Raw genomic sequence first — 22667 nt, forward strand, 5'->3', positions numbered from 1 at the left:
TTTCCATCCGCCTTTCTGTCATAGCCCTGCCCTTCTGGGCGGCTGTGGCTTTCCTCTTTACCGGCGTCACTGAAATCATAACGTACAATTAGGGAGGAGAAAATCTTATAACATGGCTCAGTGGCACGATCTAATAATAATAAGAAGAATAGTCATTTCTCCTAAATGCCCCGCAACGTCTTATTTATAAGTGTGGCGCGCTTCACACCTATAAATGAGACTCTGCTGGACACGGCTCGTAGACACACCCTAGGGCGGAACTTCTTTGATACCACTTTTGTAACGACCCGACTAGGGGGCCATAACGGGTACTCAGAGCTGACTACCGAGCACCACTCGTTACGCTAGTCATCATACTCATCCTGGATACATATAAACTCCAAGGCAATACATAAATGTACATAAGCCCTCACGACTGCAAAAATGATATACAAAAAAAAAATGTACACTGATGTACCCATGAAACATCTACTACCCACGTATCTGTATCTACGAGCCTCTACTAGAGTACAGTGAAATAAAGACGGGACAGGACCCCGTCGTACCCAATATATATATGCACACACAAAATAATGTATCCAAATAGCACCTCTGGAATAATGGAGTGCTCCTGTAAATCTACTGAGTAGCTCCTAAGAATCTGGACCACTTCCCTGTCTACCTGTGGTTATGAACACAGCGTCCAAAAATAAAGGACGTCAGTATGAACATTGTACTGAGTATGTAAGGCATGAACAATAATAACATATCGAAGAAATAAGGGAACATCAAGTAAGGAAACAACCTGTAATAGAAGATCACTTAAAACGGAACAATGCATGCTAACTTACATCATCAACATCATCATATCAAGTATGAATATATAAACTGCCCGACAATATAGGTACGGCGTGATCATCATTAGCCCACGTCCAGGCCTCCCGCGTCCGGGGTAAACATCCCATGCTGCCCACTAGTGGTGTCTGCCCATGCCCTCTAGACATGGTGTATATGTCGCCCGCCTTAGCGGTGTTTGCCCGGCCATATAAGCACGGTGTAATCTCATTATCATATACATCTCATAAGCATTCATTACAACTCAAATATAAACTATAACTCTATTGGGGTGATGTAAGGTCGAGAATCCCCGATTTAATTATGGAGTAGTCATGATCATTATGTCTCACCTTGAAGGAACTAGCATTATAAGGTGAGTCTAACTACATGGATAATATCAAGGAGTCTTTAACTTCATAAGAATCTTATATCATGAGTTTTAGAATCTCCGGACTTGGAATCATCATCATCATCATTATCACATTCATGACATATCTCTTGACTTCATCTCATGAGAAGCTCTTTATAACATAGACTCATAGTTTTCGGAATGTAAGAAAGTCATGGAAAGATAACGGAATTCAGGTCAAAGGGATCATGCCTTAGAAAAAGAAGGGACTAGCCTTACATACCTTTTCGCCTTTCTAACTCGCCGACTATACGCTTCCTTACAAATTCGTAATTCTACATTCAAAGGAATTCGTGCTAAGATTAGATAATCGAAAACATACTTAAGCTTAGGCTAAAGCTAATGAAAATTGGGCAGTATCTCCTTTGTTTCTACAAATTCCTCCATATGATATAACAACTCCCATACATCAATAAAAACATTCATAATATCATAATCCATAACTTGACAAGTTCGACATTATCCAATTCCGAAAATTCCCTCTCAAAGGCATTCATAACCATAGCTATAATATAACACCAGATTCATCCTCATATAATGTTTCTCCCATATTCATAATATCATTTATAACATAATTCTACTCGTAACATGTCAAGAATCATGATTCATGTGAAGCTACTACTCAAAAATACTACTATTCTCATATTTGTAACCTATCTTCTACTTCCTTCCATAATCCAAGTCTTTCAACCACTCAATATTCTAAATAACATGAAATGATCATAAAACTCACCTTTTATTATGTAGAAATGGGTTTTGGATAGAAATGCCTCACCTGGAGAAAACCCTAGCTTCAACTTCCAAGAGATTCTTGATTTCTAGCAACACTAAAAAGCTTCCTTGCACTTGATTCCCTTGGATTGATGATATTGATCTTTGATTTCCCTTGAATTCTTGTAAAAGAAGTGTAAGTAATATTCTAGAGGTTTAGAGAGAAGTGGAGAAGTGAGAAAATGAAAATAATAACTTAGGGTCTCATATTTATAATTGGGAAATTCTGACTCGTCGTGAATTATACGGAAATTGCCCCAACAAATCCTCATTTCTATAACCATTATACGATGCCTTATACGATCAGTATAATTTAATACTGTCCGTATAACTCCATCAGTGATGGTCCTTCACTGTAACGGTTATACGAACCATTATACTGACCGTATAATATTATATGGACCATATAAATGGTCGTATAATCCACTTTCTCTCTGAACTTGTTCTCGTCGTTTCGTTTGATCTCCAATATTTATGGAACCTTCTTAGTACTTGTTTAGCACTTCATTAACAACCTAAGGAGCGTTATAACTTTTTCTCAAGACATTGTTAAATTAACATTAGCTCGGTACTTCGCAAATCCTTTTCCAAAACACGACTTATACTTGAAATTCTTCAACGAACTTCTTCTCTTGCCTCAAATGTCTTTGGAATCTTAATTAGAACCGTTATGTACCATTCCTTACTTATAGAAACATCATATACTTCTTACCCTGCGTTAGTCCATCTACCATACGACGACATGAAAGTTTTTCGAGGTGTAACACGGTGGTGATTAATTGAGACATCATTGGATGTTCGTGGCACCCGCTTGGCTATGTGGTAGGTTATGACTTCCTTTCGATAGACTCCGTTAGTTATCCGTATTGTTGTGTAGAAGAAACGGAGAATGCATGTATAGAAATTTGGCGATATGGGATGGAGGCTTAGGATGGTATTGTTATGTGTGACATGCTTGTTCGGGCTCGTGGCCTATAGACTCCTTAGGTATTGATGTGACCTTGTTGATTATCGGTAGATTTATGTGACTTGGGAGTAGCGGACGGAATCTAGTTATGCCTATCGATGAGATTATTGTAGCGAATCTAAGCGCTAGCTCGAAATATAAAATGAATCACGGTAGTGAATGATATCCTAATTAAATGGTAACGAGTGACACAAATATAGGGTGAGATTCTTATCCTAAGTAAATAGGCTTATTAGGAAAATGGTAATACTGTATGTTAAATGATTGACCTGATGTGTGTTGGGACTAGCCACCTCGTTATATGTGTTGATTGTTTAATTGTGTTGGCTTGATTCCATGTTTAGTTGGTAGATAACGAATGTCACTTGTTGTCCTGAGTCGGATAGAATTGACATAACTGTTGTTGGTATGTGTACTATGATACATTATTGGCGTACCCACTGTTGGTACTTGAGTTATTGATATATGTTGGCATACCCACTGTTGGTATTGTGATGTGATATATTGTTGGCGTACCCCGTTGAGGTACTTGTGATATTGAGCTTACTTGTTGATGATTGACATCTACATTGCACGCATTCTCTCATATTATCATGCATGGCCGATATCCGATGATGATCTGGTATCGTTGATTGAGCAAAACTAATATTTGATAAACTCTTTTACTTGAGTAATTGTGAAAAAAGCCGATGTCCGAAGATCCATTCCGGAATCGTTGTTTATTTGAAACTGATACTTGATAAACTCTTTTACTTGAGTGATTGTGAGGAGGCCGATGTCCGAGGTTCAATTCCGGAATCGTTGATTTATGAAACTGATATTTGACAACTCTTGTGAGTGATTGTGAGGAGGCTAATGTCCGATGGTTATATTCGGGCATCGTTATGCATGGCCGATTCCGATGTTATCCCGGATTCGATTATAGTGCGTGGGCTCCGCAGGTCCCCAGAGTGGTGCCGGTGAGCCTCCCCCTGTGAGCAATTAGCCAGGGTCTCGTCTGTCTGTTTGGCAAAGATCCGGGATGGGTGGCACTCAAACTTCGCGAGTCACACTGGGTTGTGCTGCCGAGACGTCGATATTTCCGTCCGGAGTACATGTGTACATCTCATTTGCATAGCATGGCATGACATCACATTCATACAATTATTGCATCGCATTGTAGTATGACTTGAGTGAGATGTCGTGATGACTGTATTGTGACCATTGTGTTGTTGATTCTATTGTTTTGATTGTTCCAAGATTAGATATACTCAGACTTATCGTATGGGGTTTAGATGCTATACGTAGGTAATGATGAACAATTGAACTCGACTCTTGTGACTCATATTGCTGACATGTTCCTATTAAACAAACCTAAAACTAGTAGTGTATCGTGTTAAGCGAGGTTGGACGTGAAGGTGTCATAACAATGAGTTCGCTCCTAAAACACGGACGAGCAACCCGGGAATGGTAAGGATGTTGAGAATCTGTATATGTGTTTAGCCAACTTATAATTTATGATATATTAGTTGTGACCTAAGTTAGATTGAAGTTGTAATCTATTGTTTTGGAATATATGACTTCATTTAGTGAATTATCATCATTATTCGTGAATTCTTTACCAATATGTGATACTAACTATTTTCGGTCTATGATACCTACTCAGTACGCGTGGTTGTACTGATATTGCACTTGCTACACCCTTTTTGGGGTGTAGATTGTTTCAGGAGATTGATGGAAGTTTATGCGAAAGTTATGCAGTGCTTATCTGGAAGGCCTCCTCCCATTTCATTCCGGGATTGGAGGTTGAGTCTTAGTATATGATGTCACTCTGAAATTTACTCAGTCGCTCTTGTATTAGTCTAGACCAGGTCATGGGAAATTGTATCGAGTCTGTAAAAATGTATTGTCAAATTATGTAACATTCGAGCTTGTGTTTATAAATGAAATTCCGCTGTTTTTCTTAATTTCCAAATGCTTTTGAAAGGAAAGTTATGTGATTGAATCGTTGTATAAACGAGAGGGTTTGCCTACCAAGGTGGGAAGGTAGGTGTCCGCACGAGCCTAAAATGTGTCGTGACAGTTGTGAACCTATACATGATATCCATAATATCCCAATTCCTAGAAATGCTAGAAGTTCATAATTCTTAAGGTTCTTATGATGTGGTTGATAAATGTTCCCTATGATGACGATGATAATGATGATGATTCCATTTATAAAGATACCAAAGCTTATAGTTCTTGATGTTCCCATGATAATTGGTTTTATTCATTGTTATTGATATCACCTTATGGTAATTGTTCTTTCAAGGTGAGATATAGCGATGATGATGATTCCATAATAGAAATTGGAGGCTTACAGACCTTACGTCACTCTGATAGAGTTATAACGTTTAATTGGGCTCTCATGCATGTTATATACATATATATATATATATGTATATATATACATATATATATATATATATATATATATATATATGTATATATATACATATATATATATATATATATATATATATATATATATATACGTAGCTATTTTCTCACACTGAGCCGCGCTATAGTCGGCCGAGTACGGCACATAGATGTGCACACCAATGCAGTGGGTACGTTATGATGTTACCCCAGACGCGGGATGCCCCGGACACGGGATGATATGATATATGGCTTGAACTGCACGTTCCACAACAATTATCTATATGTATGTATGAAAAATGTTTTTTTTAAAGAGAGCTAAGCATACATAACATCCGCCTTAAGAGGCATCCAGATGTATAGGTTATCTCTCTTATCTCATGTTACTTTCCATATCTTTATTATGTTGCTATTCATGCCTTACATATTCAGTACATTATTCGTACTAACATCCTTTTTCTTGTGAACGCTGCGTTCATGGTCGTAGGTAGGCAGGGAGATGGATCAGATCCTTAGGTGCTTCATCAGCGACTTCTCAGGAGGGCTCCATTTGCTTCGGAGCTGCAGTCTACTGGTATTATTCTTTTGTGTACATATTTGGGCACGGAGGGGTCATGTCCCGTCTTTATGATGTCATGCACTCCTTGTAGAGGCTCGTAGATAAATTTATATAGTTAGATGCTCCATAACCTTACATGTTCATATTTTGGTATACCATTTTTGGCAGCCTTGTCAGCTTGTACATACAGGCATAATTGATGATGTTTATATAGATATGCATATGTTTGGTGGAACTTATTCTCTTCAAATTGTGGTAATTATGAGTTAGCCATGTGGCTCACCTAGATTTGATTATGAGAAGTATGTTAAGAGGTGCTCGGTAGACTAGCTCCGGGTGCCCATCATGGCCCTCTGGTTGGGTCGTGACAAAAGTGGTATAAGAGCAGTTCGTCCTAGGGTGTGTCTACGAGTCGTGTCCAGTAGAGTCTTATTTATGGGTGTGAAGGGCGCCACACTTATAAACAGGAGGCTGCGGGGCATTTAGGAATGATTGACCTTCATTTCTCATGTTAGATCGTGCGATAGAGCCATGTTATAAGGATTCTTCTTTCCTGACCGTGTATTATGATTTCAGTAATGCTTGTGAAGAGAAAAGTAATTGCAGCCCAGAAGGGCAAGTTAGCGGCAGATAGGAGGACTGAGTGGGTACTGCCTATAGACAGTGGCATACGCAGGATTTTTTATAAGCGGTGTCGATATTAAAAAAAATGAATAAATGATATAAAAATGTTATATTAATAAAAATTCTTTTCAAAGTATGTGAATAAAACATAATTTCTGTAAACTATTACAACTCTCCTCGACGAGATCTTTTGAAATGTATTCATTTGTCACGACCCAACCGGAGGGCTATGACGAGTAATCGGATCTAACCTACCGAGCACCTCCTAACGTGCTTCTTATAATCGTATCTCAGTGGACCACATAGCTAAGCTAACTCACAGTTGTCATAATCTGTACGGGCATGAATTCTCAAATAATAACTCATCTATATGAACATCATTAACTAAGCCCATCTATACATATGCGAGCCGACAAGGCTGCCAAAAATGATATACAGAAGATGAACCGATAAGGTTATAAGACATCTAACTATACACATCAGTCTATGAGCCTTCACATAGAGTACAAAAAATCATCAAGACAGGACAGGACCCCGGTATGCCCAAATATATATACACAAAAGAGTAATACCATGAGACTGCAGCTCTAAAGAAAATGGAGCGCTCCTGAGAATCCGCTGATGAAGCACCTAAGGATCTGATCCGTCTCCCTGCCTACCTACGGGCATGAACGCAACGTCCATTATGGAATCATCATCATCTCTATATGTCACCTTGGAAAAACAACTATTATAAGATGAGATCAACAACGATGGATACAATCGATAATCATGTGACAAGCTTAATAGTATCATAAGAACATTAAGAACTTTAAGCTTTGACATCTCTAGAATTGAAATCATCGTCATAATCATTATCATTATCATTGTTACGGTTTGCTTTTACGCGGGTTAAGGCATAAAAGTTACTACAAGGTTGTTGGTACTTTAATTGGATTTTATGTTTTTTAGAGTCGCTACCTAATTTATTTAAAAGGAAAATTAGGAAAAACTAGGTTTAAAGAGTTTTTTCAAACCGAGAAAAAGTCTTTCGGACCGGAGTTCGAGGTAAGGGTTTTGGTGATCTCCTAGGGAAGATTTTAAGCACCCTAGTATTAAGGATCCATAGAATACGGTTGACCTATGAGCTTCACTGTAAGGTTTATTCATTTGTTTATGTGTTAAAGTTTTCCGCAAAAATATAGCATTTATATCATCATCTCCAAAAAATTCGGCAAAAATTCCCTTTATAAATAAGGGGTTTTGGTTTAGAAAAATTCGCGTAAGTATTCAATCCACTTTGTTTCCGGACTAGGACACACCAGGGATCGCTCCCGAGTAGAGTCGCTACTATTCTAGTCCTAACGAAATGTGTTTAGTAATTACGATTTTTATACTTATGAAAATATGGGATATATATATATATATATATATATATATATATATATATATATATATATATATTTCCATTTTTTTAAGCCCATTTTCAGTGAAGCCCAATTTGTGTACACTATATTCCACATAACCAGATCTGTCCAACTTTGAACCAGGCCCAAAATCCATTTTTTTTCAATCTAGTCGAATTTGGCCCATCAAAATGTCACAACTTATTCAGCCCAAGGGACTGGCTTTCAAAAGTCATTCCTCACGCAAAGCCTATTTTTTCAGTTTCAATCCAAAGATAGAATCCCGTTTTTAGCCCAAATTCCTCGAGTTCAACAGATCCAAAACGTGCCTTATTTTCTTAAAGAAGAGCGGCCCAAGCGTTCTTTTTTCAAATGGTTGTTGTCCAAATTAATGCGGACTTTCAGGTCCAAAACGAATCATCCATTAAATGCATTTTGTATCAAAGGGCTTTTACTTGGTTGGAGAGACCATTTAAATTCAAAGCCATCAACCAATTTTATTTCACGAAATAAATTTGAAAAATGCCTTTCCATTGCTTGAAATAATCCATTTATCCCAGTTTCACGACTATGTTTTAACAAATCTTCACCGTTTTTATATCCCAAATTTGTTCAAAAGCCAAGTAAGAAAAACATTTTTCTCTTTATATAAGCCCAGATTTTGTTAGAAAAAAGATTTGCGCCCATTTAAAATAATGACCTACTTAGATAAGTGTTAATCCTAGTCTTTATTCATGAGGGTTTCATAATAGTAGAGGTTTAATTTTACAAAACAACAAATAAATACATCAACATGATAAAGCCAGAGAGAGCAAAGAAATTTAGTTAACGGGCTACCCGCACCCACTAACACTATTCTCACCCATAGTTGGGCCTTCCCAATTCTTACCCATGTTGGGCCTTTGCAAAAAAACAACATAGCTTCCCTTGAAAACAACGAATTTCAAATCTTGTAGAAGTAGTATTGGGCCTCAACCTAATCCTTGTATTTGCAGAGAAATAACCGAGAAATGCAAAGAAGGGATTCCCAAATGAAAAGATAAAGAGTCAATATCATGTATACACACTTAGACCAATATTTAAACAAACCATTGAATTCAAATAGAACGAACTTCCAAAACAATACAAAATTCAAGTAAACATTCAATCTTTAGACCAAAACAGAGATGGAATATATCTATATATATCCAAAGCATACATGATCATACACATACATAGAGATTTTTGAATGGCCAATTATAGGAAAGCTCTTACCCCATTATTGTCACGACCCAACCAGAGGGCCATGACGGGCACCCGGAGCTAACCCACCCGGGCCCCTCTCATCATACTTCCACAACCATAACTAGGTGAGCCACATAGATAACTCGTAATTCCTGTGCATCAAAAATACAATTTCCAACAGCTAAAACACTTTTACATCAACGTCCACCACTATGCCCATATACATTTGCACGAGCCGACGAGGCTAACAAAATAATATATAAAACACATGACGGCAAGGCTAAGAGACATCTAGCTATACATAACTGTCTACGAGCCTATAAAAAGAGCAGGTAACATCATATAGATATGACAGGGCCCCGCAATGCCCATATGTACATACACAAAAGAATAGTACCAACAGTTGCTGCTCCGAATCAAATAGAGCTCCTCTAAGCAGTCTCAGGATAAGCTGCCTAAGGATTAAGTCTATCTCCCTGTCCACCTGCGGGCATGCCGCAGCGTCCACAAAAAAAAGGCCGTCCATATGAATAATGTAAGGCATAAGTAATAACACAACAAAAGCATAGAAGACAACATGAGATAAAAGAGCCATTTATACCTCTTGGGACGTTCGTCATATTTACATATTCTTTCTCTAAGGAAGACCTTCCATGCATATACTTATACATACATATATAAATATCATTATCAATACATATCATACCCGGCCTTAATAGGACTCGGTGCGTCGTATACCCGGCCTCAATAGGACTCGGTGTTATTCATACCCAACTGCAGTGGTGTGCGAGCAATAAATAACATACCCGGCCTTATGAGACTCGGTGTTAAGCATACTCGGCCACAAAGGGACTCGGTGTTACATAATAGCCATACATATATGCATACATATACACATAGGAGTGCATAAGTAACGTCAACATCCTTGTCATTATTACTGTTATCATCATCATTATTATCATCATCACTTTGAAGAGCTTTCACCAAAGGTATCTCAAGAATATCGAAAGTCATGAACATTCTAGCATTTCTAGGAATAGGACATTTCGAATATCTTAGATGGCAACTCTAGAATTGATCTTGTCATCACAATCGTTATCATTATCATCACAAGAAACATTGTCATCGATATCAAGAGAATCTCGAGGATCATGAGCTTACAACATTTATAGGAATAGGAATAGCGTGGATATCTCTTATAGACGCAAAATGAGGAAAACATGCCTTTAGGGTTAGCCTTACATACCTTTACTTCTTCTAAACTACTTAACACTCTTCTCCAAAGTCTGAAGAATCTACATTTAAGAGGATTCATACCAAGATTAGGTCTTAAAGACATTCTCAAGTTCAAACCACAATGATTTGTAAGTTAACGAAAACTGGGCAGCATTTCCCGTATTTCATCTACTTCTACCAATTTCCAAAGCAACTCCCAATAACAATAACAACAACAATAGCATCCACAATATCATAATCAAGGAGCTTCATTCACGTTAGACATCATCCAATCCTCAAAACTCACTTTCAAAGTCGTTCATATTAATAGCTACAACACACAACACCATATTCACTTACATACAATACTTACTCAACATCTTTAGTATCGCGTACAACAAGATTACACTCATAACATACTAAGAATCATATCTCATGTTAATTTACTACTCAAAAACATCATGAAATCTACATTTACGCCTCATCTTCTACTTTCTCCTTTCACCTAAGTTATTCAACAACTAAGCATTCTTAATAACATGAAATAAGAATAAAAACTAACCTTTTATCTCATAAGAATGAGCTTTGTATCAAGTTATCAACTTGTATGAAAACCCTAGCTTCAATACCCAAGAAATTCTTGAAGTCTACTAACCCTAGCAAGTCTTCCAACACATGGATATCTTGATTCTTGTCTCTTGATCTTTAATTTCTCTTGATTTTGGATGGAATATGCTTAAGAGAAGGTTCTAGAGCTTTTAAGAGTTTTGGAAGAAGTGGAAAATGAAAAATAAGACAAGGGTCATCTATATAAATAAAATGGAAAAAGCTGCCCGACCTGATTATACGGACACTTATATGGTCTGTATAACTTTATACGGTCCATATAAGTTGTTGTATAATCCCACTAGGGATTTAACCTTCTATGGAATGTTATACGGACCATTATATGGACCGTATAAGTGGTCGTATAACCCATATTTTCCAAACATGCTCTCGTTGATTCGTTTGACTTCCAATCCTTGTGGAACCTTCTTGGCACTTATATAACACTTTATTAACCATATAAGGATCCCTATAGCTCCTCCTCAAGACATTACTAAATAAACATTAGCTTGATTGCTACGAACCCTTTCCAATCACAACTTACATTTCACTTCCTTCGACGAACTTAGTTTCACCAATTTATGTGACTTCAAAATCTTGTAGTATGTACTTTAAAGCTATCAAATACTTTTCTTAACTTCATAAGGACTTCATGCTTACCTTTAGCTCGCATTAGTCTATTCACAACGCAACAACTTAAAATATCTGAGATGTAACATTCCCCCCCCCCCCCCCCCCCCAAGAACATTTGTCCTCGAATGTTAGGCTCTCGTGGATTCTACAAAAATTATGCTAGATTTTCCCTGTAATATGGCACTACCATCGTATCACAGGAACCCAAAATATATCACCTCAAAAACAACATCAATAACCATGTCCCCACATGACCAAGAAAGCATCAAAGAATGCATTACATACCTGGGGACAATGGCGTCTCTGCCTGAGTTTCCCCCAGAGGTGGAAACAACTATGGGTACCTGAACTTCATGTCTTATTCCGCTTCCCAGGTCATTTCCTCTGTATTATTATTTCTGCATAAAACTTTAACTGAAGCTACATCTTTGGTTCTGAGTCTCCGTACTTGCCTCTCTAGAATGGCAATGGAAACTTCTTCATAAGAAAATTGTTTGGTGACTTGGACATCATCTACGGGTACAATTATGGAAGGATCTCCAATGCACTTATGAAGCATGGATACATGGAAAACCGGGTGGACTGACTCTAAATCCGAAGGTAGATCTAATTCATAAGCCACTTGACCTACCTTGCGTACAATCTCATAAGGTCCAATATACCGAGGACTAAGCTTTCCCTTTTTGCCAAATCTCATGACGCCCTTCATTGGTGACACCTTCAAGAATACCCAGTCTTTCACTTGAAACTCTAAATCTCATCGACGATTATCTGCATAAGATTTTTAAAGATTCTGAGCTGTTAATAGTCAATCCTGTATAAGCTTGACCTTTTCTATAGCTTGCCCATCATTTTGTGGATGAAATATTGTACTAAGACTTTGCGGAGTCCCCAGACGTTCTTGGAAAAACTTTCAGAAATTGGCAGTAAACTATGTCCCTCTATCGGAAATAATAGATACTGGAACACCATGAAGTCGTACTACCTCTTTGACATAGAGCTTTGCATAATCTTCCGCTGCGTATGTAATTCTGACCGGTAGGAAATGAGCTGACTTCGTAAGTCTATCCACAATTACCCATATAGGATTATACTTACGTTGAGAGCAAGGTAAACCTGTAATGAAGTTCGTATTAATGACTTCCCATTTCCGTATTGGAGTCTCGATGGCTTGTAATAAGCCTCAAAGTTTTGATGCTCTATCTTAACTTTCTAGATGACTCCCTGTCGCTAGCTTTGCTTCTTTCTCCTAATTACTTCTTTATTTTCTTATTACTGGCGTCGCCATATCTCTTGGTACTTTTTGCCAATCTTGTCTAGTACTACACATTTCCTGTGAGTCATTATTAAAATCCATCATCATTCTGAGTTTGTCGAGGTTTGTACTACATCGGTACCTCACGAATATCCTTTGAAAGGATACACGTAAGTTGCTTTGCTGGTATGGTTCTTTGTGATACCTGAACATCGTCCATCCTTGATCATACTTAATTATTCGAGATGCCTTTACTTCTCCCCCTAATCTTAATCTTATAATCATTACCTGTATATCCCTATTTTGAAATCATGCCTATGAACCCTTTGTTGTATGGGGATACCGTCTCATTCTCATTTACTTATGCCTGGTCGGAAGCCATAATACGCACATGAGTTATCATTTTAAGGGGTTTTAAATTCTATGAAATTCATGCCCCACAATAGGCCTTGCAAGGATACTCTCTTTGGTAACCACTTGTATCCACATATTGAATCTGCGCTGATATAAGTAAATTTTCTTTGTACTGCACTTATCGTCATCTTAAGGTTAATACCGCTTCTCCATCATGAGCCCATCCTTTGACTCTATCTCATAAGCTACTTGATTGTACAACCATCATGTTGAATTTTCCGCCCCTCTTCCATTTTACGGCCCATATCTCATATTATCTCATCCTTATGTCTTCGCTCGCCACGTTGCCTCAGAATGTCGAAGATTAATTCTTTAGTTGCCCTTTTTGATTTTCATCCAATTGCTACAACCATTAAACCATGAGGGAATTGCTTCGTCCTAATGTTTCTTTCCATAATCCTAGTAAGACCCATAGATCTTCTTACGTATTAGTCATTTTCATCGATACATCCCATAACTAACCTATGTTCCCTGTACCGCATCGTTCACAAACTCGCCGTCACTTGCCTTACCTTTCCTCAATAATCTTTCCTTGGAGCATTTGCTGCATAACTCACCGGGGATGCAATTCCATTTGTTGCTATCTTGACATATATATACACACACACACACACACACACCTATAGAGTCAGTTCACTAATCATTTACAATCAGACCTTGTTTCTTCTTTTATCTTACTTCTCATCCTTTTTATCAAATTATTTCGTTCATAGCACAATAGTCCTAAGCATATTTCAGAATACCATAGACTTCCTTCTGATAAAAGTACGACTTAAGGTACAACGTCAATCATTCCATACTCTTCTTCAATCAATTCACACAATCATAGAAGCATCATTCTCTGCTATCTCGATATATTAACATCAGGGTGATATATGGACCCTTTTGGAATTCTTTGAAGAAATGTTGTTCGTGAAGTCACTCCTTACGCATAAGATAACTTACTCAACAAATAGTCCCATATTCCTTGTCATAATTTAATTAGTCACCCATTTGTTGTAATACAATTCAAAATCCCAATCATTTCATAACATCCATTAATATTCTCACTTAGTAATAGGATATCCACAGGGTTTGATTCTCTCTCGCACTTTGTTCATCGGGTCACTGCTTTAGTAGACATTCCTTTTATTTGCCCCACTTCTACCTTTCCTTCTCTGCTTCCAACATGTATTTTTTTTCTTATCACGCATAACACACATACCACACATACTGGACATTCATCACTTATGGTTCTTCTATTTCGTTGATCAACCTTATCTCATTAACATAGTTTGAATCCCTTTCTTTCTGCGTCCCTTACTTTTCTTTACATTAGTAATAACAAACTCCTATCATGTAACAGTTCGGGTAAGTTCCAGGATAAATAACCTGAACTATAACACAAAACACAACCGCAGTCATAAGATCAACCAATTTCCAGGCATGGAGCTTAATTAAGCATATCCATTTCGATCTATTACCTCGAGTTATCGCTAAGGTCAATATGGCTGGCTCATAGTGGCATACATGTTTTTTTTCCCGCTAGAATCGTCGGGTGAAATCCAACTTGGTAATCTGGATTGGTATTACATGCATAGGCCTATACGTATGTATCAAGTTCATTTCATAACTCCATCTTTCAAAACATGAAAGGGCTAGCAAAATTCTTATAACTTGCAAACTTCTTCTAAAATGCTTATCTCTTTAGTTCTCTTCTGTACATATAAAACTTCTTTCTACTCTAAGCACATCATTTTCCCTTCGCATGTTTCTTATCCTACCCTAACGTAATCATCGTTCCGTCCACTTGATGCATACTTGCTACATGTATACTGCAATTGACTACTAACTCTATTTCTAATCACTCACTACTAGGCCCTTTCTTTCTTTTCGCCATAATCCTACTTAAAAGTTTCCACAATTTCTCTTAGATTCCCGAAATTTTTTGACAGAGTTTCCTCTGTAAACATAACAATTCCAAACCTGCGCACAGCCGAAGGCCACATATTGAAACACATGTGACATACAACTCAACCACACGGGGCTGATTACTATAAAAGAATGTAAAGTAATAAAGCTTGTCTCATAAGTTATACCTGAACACTCTTTCTAAAATTCCATCTTTCTCCTTCTAAACATTTCGTCAATCAACTCCTTCACGGAGCTTTATGTACTCATAAATCATACTTTCCCCTTATCTTGCTATTCTTTAATGCCTTATAAGTGAATCTGAATCTACTATTACAATTAATACTCATATCAATAACTTACTTGTAATAATCCAAAATGACTGAACGATGCACTTTGCTTTCTTACATTAACATTGACCTCCAAAATTTCCAACAACGGAAGTCCTTACCATGGTCCCACTTGAGAACTCTGATCCGGTCCAATTCGATCCAATGGGAGTTGGGGCAGTTCTTCACTTGGTTGCTCTTCCGCAGGATGTTCTATGACACCCACACCGTTTGCAAATGTGCCAATTATATTGACTCTCCCGGGCTTACCACTATTCTCATTTGGCCCTCATTCTGCAGAAACTGTCACTCTAGAATTACATAGATAACCATCTCCCAATATTTGTCTATCCCTTACAAGTTCAGAGGGTTCCTCCTGGATCTCAGACGAATTTGTCTCTATGGAGGACATGACTTTCGATGGATCTGTATCATAAGAATGACTGGCTCTGGAAGCCCCTTGACTACCAGCTTTCCTTCCCGTAGAAGCCATCTCGCAACTACAAAACAATCAAGGTTAGCATCAGAAATATTATATCCTGGGACTAAAATCTAGCGCATGATCTAGGATAGAAAGAAGGTCATTCATTCCTAAATGCCCGTAGCCTCCTGTTTATAAATGTGACGCACAACACACCCATAAACAAGACTCTACTGGACACGGCTCATAGACACACCCTAGGACGAAACTGCTCTGATACCACCTTTATCACGACCCAATCGGAGGGCCATGGCCGGCACCCGGAGCTAACTCACCCGGGCCCCTCTCATCATACTTCCACAACCATAACTACTTGAGCCACATGGCTAACTCGTAATTCTTGTGTATCAATAACACAATTTCCAACGGCCAAAACACTTTTATATCAACGTCTATAACTATGCCTATATACATATGTACGAGCCGACGAGGCTAACAAAATGATATATAAAATACATGCCGGCAAGGCTAAGAGACATCTAGCTATACACAACTGTCTACGAGCCTCTAAGAAGAACATGTAACATCATATAGACGGGACAGGGCCCCGTCATGCCCATATGTACATACACAAAAGAATAGAACCAACAGTTGTCGCTCCGAATCAAATGGAGCTCCTCTAAGCAGTCTCAGGATAAGCAGCCTAAGGATCAAGTCTATATCCCTGTCCACCTGCGGGCATGGCGTAGCGTCCACAAATAAAGGGACGTCAGTACGAACAATGTACTGAGTATGTATGGCATAAGCAATAACACAATAAAAGCATAGAGGACTACATGAAATAGAAGAGCCATATATACCTCTTAGGATGATCTATATAAACATATTCTTTCTCTAAGAAAGACCTTCCATGCATATACTCATACATACGTATATAAATATCATTATCAATACATATCATACCCGGCCTTAATAGGACTCGGTGCATAGTATACCTGGCCTCAATGGGACTCGGTGTTATTCATACCCAACTGATGTGGTGTGCAAGCAATGAATATCATACCCGACCATATGAGACTTGGTGTTAAGCATACTCGGCCACAAAGGGACTCGGTGTTACATAATAGCCATACATATATGCATATATATACACATAGGAGTGCATAAGTAACGTCAACATCATCAACATCCTTGTCATTATTACTATTATCATCATCATCATTATTATCATCATCACTTTGAAGAGCTTTCACCAAATGTATCTCAAGAATATCGAAAGTCATGAACATTCTAGCATTTGTAGGAATAGGACATTTTGAATATCTTAGATGGTAACTCTAGAATTGATCTTGTCATCACAATCATTATCATTATCATCACAAGAAACATTGTCAACGATATCAAGAGAAACTCGAGGATCATGAGCTTACAGCATTTATAGGAATAGGAATAACGTGGATATCTCTTATAGACGCAAAATGAGGAAAACATGCCTTTAGAAAGAAGGGTTAGCCTTACATACCTTTACTTCTTCTCAACTACTTAAAGCTCTTCTCCAAAGTCCGAAGAATCTACATTTAAGAGGATTCATACCAAGATTAGGTCTTAAAGACATTCTCAAGTTCAAACCACTATGATTTGTAAGTTAACGAAAACTGGCAGCATTTTCCCTATTTCATCTACTTCTACCAATTTCCAAAGCAACTCCCAACAACAACAACAAAAACAACAACATCCACAACATCATAATCAAGGAGCTTCATTCACGTTAGGCATCATCCAATCCTCAAAACTCCCTTTCAAAGTCGTTCATATTAATAGCTATAGAACACAACACCATATTCACTTACATACAATACTTCCTCAACATCATTAGTATCACCCACAACAAGATTACACTCATAACATACTAAGAATCATATCTCAAGTTAATTTACTACTAAAAAACATCATGAAATCTACATTTACGCCTCATCTTCTACTTTCTCCTTTCACCTAAGTTATTCAACAACTATGCATTCTTAATAACATGAAATAAGCATAAAAACTAACCTTTTATCTCATAAGAATGAGCTTTGGATCAAGTTATCAATTTGTATGAAAACCCTAGCTTCAATACCTAAGAAATTCTTGAAGTCTACTAACCCTAGCAAGTCTTCCAACACATGGATATCTTGATTCTTGCCTCTTGATCTTTAATTTCTCTTGAGTTTTAATGGAATATGCTTAAGATAAGGTTCTAGAGCTTTTAAGAGTTTTGGGAAAAGTGGAAAATGAAAAATAAGACAAGGGTCATCTATATAAATAAAATGGAAAAAGCTGCCCGACCCGATTATACGGACACTTATACGGTCTGTATAACTTTATACGGTCCGTATAAGTTGTTGTATAATTCCACTAGGGACTGAACCTTCTCTGGAATGTTTGACGGACCATTATACGGACCGTATAAAGTTATACGGACTGTATAAGTGGTCTTATAACCCATATTTTTCGAACTTGCTCTCGTTGATTCGTTTGCTTTCCAATCCTCTTGGAACCTTCTTGGAACTTATATAACACTTCATTAACCATATAAGGAGCCCTATAGATCCTCCTCAATACATTACTAAATAAACATTAGCTTGATTTCTATGAACCCTTTCCAATCACGACTTACATTTCACTTCCTTCGATGAACTTAGTTTCACTAATTTATGTGACGTCAAAATCTTATAGTATGCACTTTAAAGCTATCAAATACTCTTCTTAACTTCATAAAGACTTCATGCTTACCTTAAGCTCGCATTAGTCTTTTCACAATGCAACAACTCAAAATTTCTGAGATGTAACAATTATTCCCGATGTCGCACAAGATCCGAGGGGTTTCTTTGAACCCTAGGCATGGCAAACACTGGGGAGGGCTTAAGCTTGATCCTTAATGACCACTCAAAGATCCTTATTAATGTATTAGATGAGGGTATACTAAATGATACGCAGATATACATGCCAACTCCCTTGGTTAACTTTCAGAAAAAGAAAGGGAAACTTAGACTGATAATGCCAAACAGTGCATAGAGGTCAAACAATGTATATAGGATCAACACATAGACATCTTAGCATCATGATGTATCATTATTTCACAACAAAGCTTAAACAGGGGACAAACATGACCCCTTAATGAGTTACTACAAAACAGTGTAGGAAAGGGAATACAAGTTATGTTGCCTAAATTTAGACATGGTCTTAATCAAATAGGAAAACAACACTCAAACAACTAGCATGAGGTTAAGACAATGATGAAACTACATCCCTTATACCAGAATCTACTTTTTTAAAGACTACATCAAGTTCCAAGTTAACACAGATCAACACCATTTGCAGAATTTAACTAGAGCCAAACCCTGTATTAATCAAGCTTAGTTGTAAATAGGACCTAACTGTACCATTTTTATGTTACTCCAATTTTTAAAAAAATTTAAACAATAGCACACAATGACCAGCTCACCATACTCAAAATAACTGACATCTAGGTAGCAGATTCAACACATAACAAACTGGTTTTGAGTTAGTTTTCGTATTGCCACCTGAGATAAGTTCTCATTAAGTCCCCTATGTCATTTGCAGTTCAAGATTAACACATAACAGGACAGGTTATGACTCAAGATTAACATATAATAGGACATAATATGGTTCAAGGTTAACATATAACAGGACAGGTTATAGCCGAACTTAGAATTACTGGAACCAAACAAAAAATAGATAATCAAACACTCTTTCTATACTTAAGTTAAATGTCTGACTTGTCTTTGATAAGAATCCCACAAGAAAGCAAGTTTAAGCCTCTCTAGTCAAACACATACTAGGCATATTCATTCAAGAAGAGCAAAGAAAGGAAAAACAAACATGTTAATATTGAATTTAAATAGACCAAGAGTGATATAGATAACCTCTTTAATGTCATGCCTCATAAACTAAGTCAACAACAACATGATATGCCCATTATAGATCAACCAGACCAATACAAGACTAGACTAGCATGATTCACATTTTTAGATTGCTTATGAGACCAACAACATACCAGGACTGATAAACAATATACTAAAACACCATCATCCAGCAGGCCAAAATAAAACCACATAAAACAAGATAGAACATCCTAATCATTCCTACAACCAGTTACAATAATAAGCTATAACAAAGAACAACATAGCACACAATGTATAAAGAGAACCAAAAAAAAAAGAAGAAGGGAAATTACCTTTCTAAGGCACTACCTCGAAGAGATCTAACTTGGAAATCTACTCCAAACGAAGAGATCGAACCCGACAAAAGTAAAGCAAATTTAACAAGTCAAAACACAAGAGGATAAGTTCCATGCTTCTTCGTCTCTACGAGTATTTTGGAAAGATTACCAAGTCCTTAAGATTGGAAAACTTTTATCATGATCTCGAACATCAGCAATATAATTCTCAAGCTGAAAATGAAGGTCAACCATAGAGTATTTATCAAAATCATCAAGATATAACTCATCCAATATCAATATCATTTCAATGTCAAAATGAGAAAAAGAGTCAACTGGGTTCAAGCAAGAAACTCCAAGAAGCAAATCAGTTGTCACCTCATCAAAGCGATTATTGAGTTCTTGTCTTTGCCAATCAATAATTTTATAAAATACATAAACTTGGTAGTGATGTAAAACAGTATAATGATAAAATACATAAACTTGGTAGTGATGTAAAACAGTATAATCAGAAACTCTCCGACGTGACCTTCCAAGGATAATATAAAGCTCATCAAATTGGATATCGAAATATCATATTTGATACAAAATTCAGATACCTTATCAATAAGTGAATTCCAACCTTCTTCTCTTAGTCGCTGCAATCGATCCTTTGCCACTCCAACGAGTAACATGGCATTTGCAATGTCTTGCTCTTTCTTTTGAAAAACTGCATTTAGATCATTTGTAATTGCTAAAACGTTGCTCATGAAATTCAAGATGAAGACAACCTCAAATGCTAAACATGCTCTAAGATATCCTTTTTCCCTACATTTTTCTTCAAAACGAGCATTAACAACAATAGAAACAAGTACATCAATTATAGGACCAAACATAAGAATAAAATTGTTAAAGGATTTGTAATGAGATCCCTAGTTTCAAGCTCACCTTTACCTAATGCCTCTTTAATTTCTTCTGCTTGGGCTTCACGAAGTTCATCTCTATGCTTGAAAGAAGGTCCCACCATATTTAATATATCAGAAACTAACAATAAAAGTTCTTGCACTTCATCACATTTTCTAGAAATCGCAACAAGAGTCAATTGAAGTTGATGAGCAAAACAATGAATAGTATGAGCACCTTTATGTTCTTGTTGCATCAAGATTTTCAACCCATTTATATCACCTTGCATATTGCTTGCTCCATTATAACATTGTCCACGTATATAAGATGAACTTAAGAATTTTGAGAAAGTAAAGCAACAATTCCCTTCTTTAGAGACAAAGCAGTAGTATCACGAACATGAACAATACCAATAAATCGCTCTGTCACACTTCCCCTTCTATCAACGTACCGCAAAACAATTTCCATTTGTTCCTTACATGACACGTCGCGAGATTTATCAACTAAGATGGAAAAGTGATAATCATTTGAATCCTCAATTATACACTTTATTATTTCAATCTTACATGCACTGATAATATCCTTCTGAATGTGTGGAGAAGTCAATTGATTATTCTTTGGAGCTTTTTTAAATGCACTACCAATATTATCACGTAGTTTTGCATACCATGGAAGAAGTTAAATATAATTACCTTTATTAAAAGATGATACATCTTCACGATGGCCCCGGAATGAAAATCCTTGCTTCAAAAGATATCTTATCACATTAATTGCAGCTTCCAAAGGAGTACGATAGTCTAACTGTTGTTGATCAGTTGATTTAGTAAATGCACTTCGAATGGATTGTTTTTGTCTCAACAAATCTTCACAATTCTGTCTTGATTGATTATGAACACTATTTGGTTTACCTACATGCTCATTAAGACTACGCCTCTTATTCCAACTTGTAAACCCTATAGTTGAAAATACATCTCCTCCCCTTTGATTAATGCATTCATCTTGAAACAAATAATAATAGAAGCAGAATGTTGCATCTTTTGTTACATTATACTCCAGCCAGTCAAACTCATCAAACCATTGAGAATTAAAATGACGAAAATCACCATAAAATTTTGTTTGAGGAAACATGTGATTTTGAGGTCGGAAAGGACCGTTTTGAAGATACACTCTTATTATTGCATCACGATCATTTGGATGATATTTTTGAATTGCTAATCTTTCCCCTGGATCAAATTCTAAGGAATATAAATGAACTTTTTCACTTTGTCGGCCTCGTTGCAAATCATTGGCACCTTCTTCTCTTAAGTTAGAAGGATTTTGAGATGTTGAGCTTGATTTTGGAAGATTGGAAGATACTTTAGAAAAATATCTGTTCATTGAATTTAATCTGAGAGGGGAGGAAGAAAAAAGTAAACTAAGAGTAGAAAAATTGCAAAACGCAGCAGCCAGCACGTTGAAGATTAGAACCACTTATTTTTTGACGTCAGGGTTTAGTTTAAAGGTTTATTATTGTGTCCAGTTCCTCATTGGACAGGTATTTAATGTATACTATTTTACCTAAATTGAATTCCAGTCGGAGTGGTTTATTTTCTCCTAACTTGACAAGGAATCGCAGGTTAGAATCCTGCTAGCAACAATTTTTATTTTT

The 22667-nt window shown here is 37.0% G+C and overlaps 1 protein-coding gene across 1 annotated transcript; it reads right to left on the reverse strand.

Moving 5' to 3' along the window:
• Positions 1–21352: 21352 nt before the first annotated feature.
• LOC132613186 (uncharacterized) lies at positions 21353–22396 on the reverse strand. Its single transcript, XM_060327233.1, has 2 exons — positions 21712–22396; positions 21353–21522 (listed from the first exon to the last, which is right to left on the reverse strand). The coding sequence occupies exons 1-2, from the start codon at positions 22394–22396 to the stop codon at positions 21353–21355; spliced, it is 855 nt and encodes a 284-aa protein (XP_060183216.1).
• Between the last annotated feature and the right edge of the window lie 271 nt (positions 22397–22667).

Source organism: Lycium barbarum, chromosome 10 (assembly GCF_019175385.1).
Source record: "Lycium barbarum isolate Lr01 chromosome 10, ASM1917538v2, whole genome shotgun sequence".
Lineage (NCBI taxonomy): Eukaryota > Viridiplantae > Streptophyta > Magnoliopsida > Solanales > Solanaceae > Lycium > Lycium barbarum.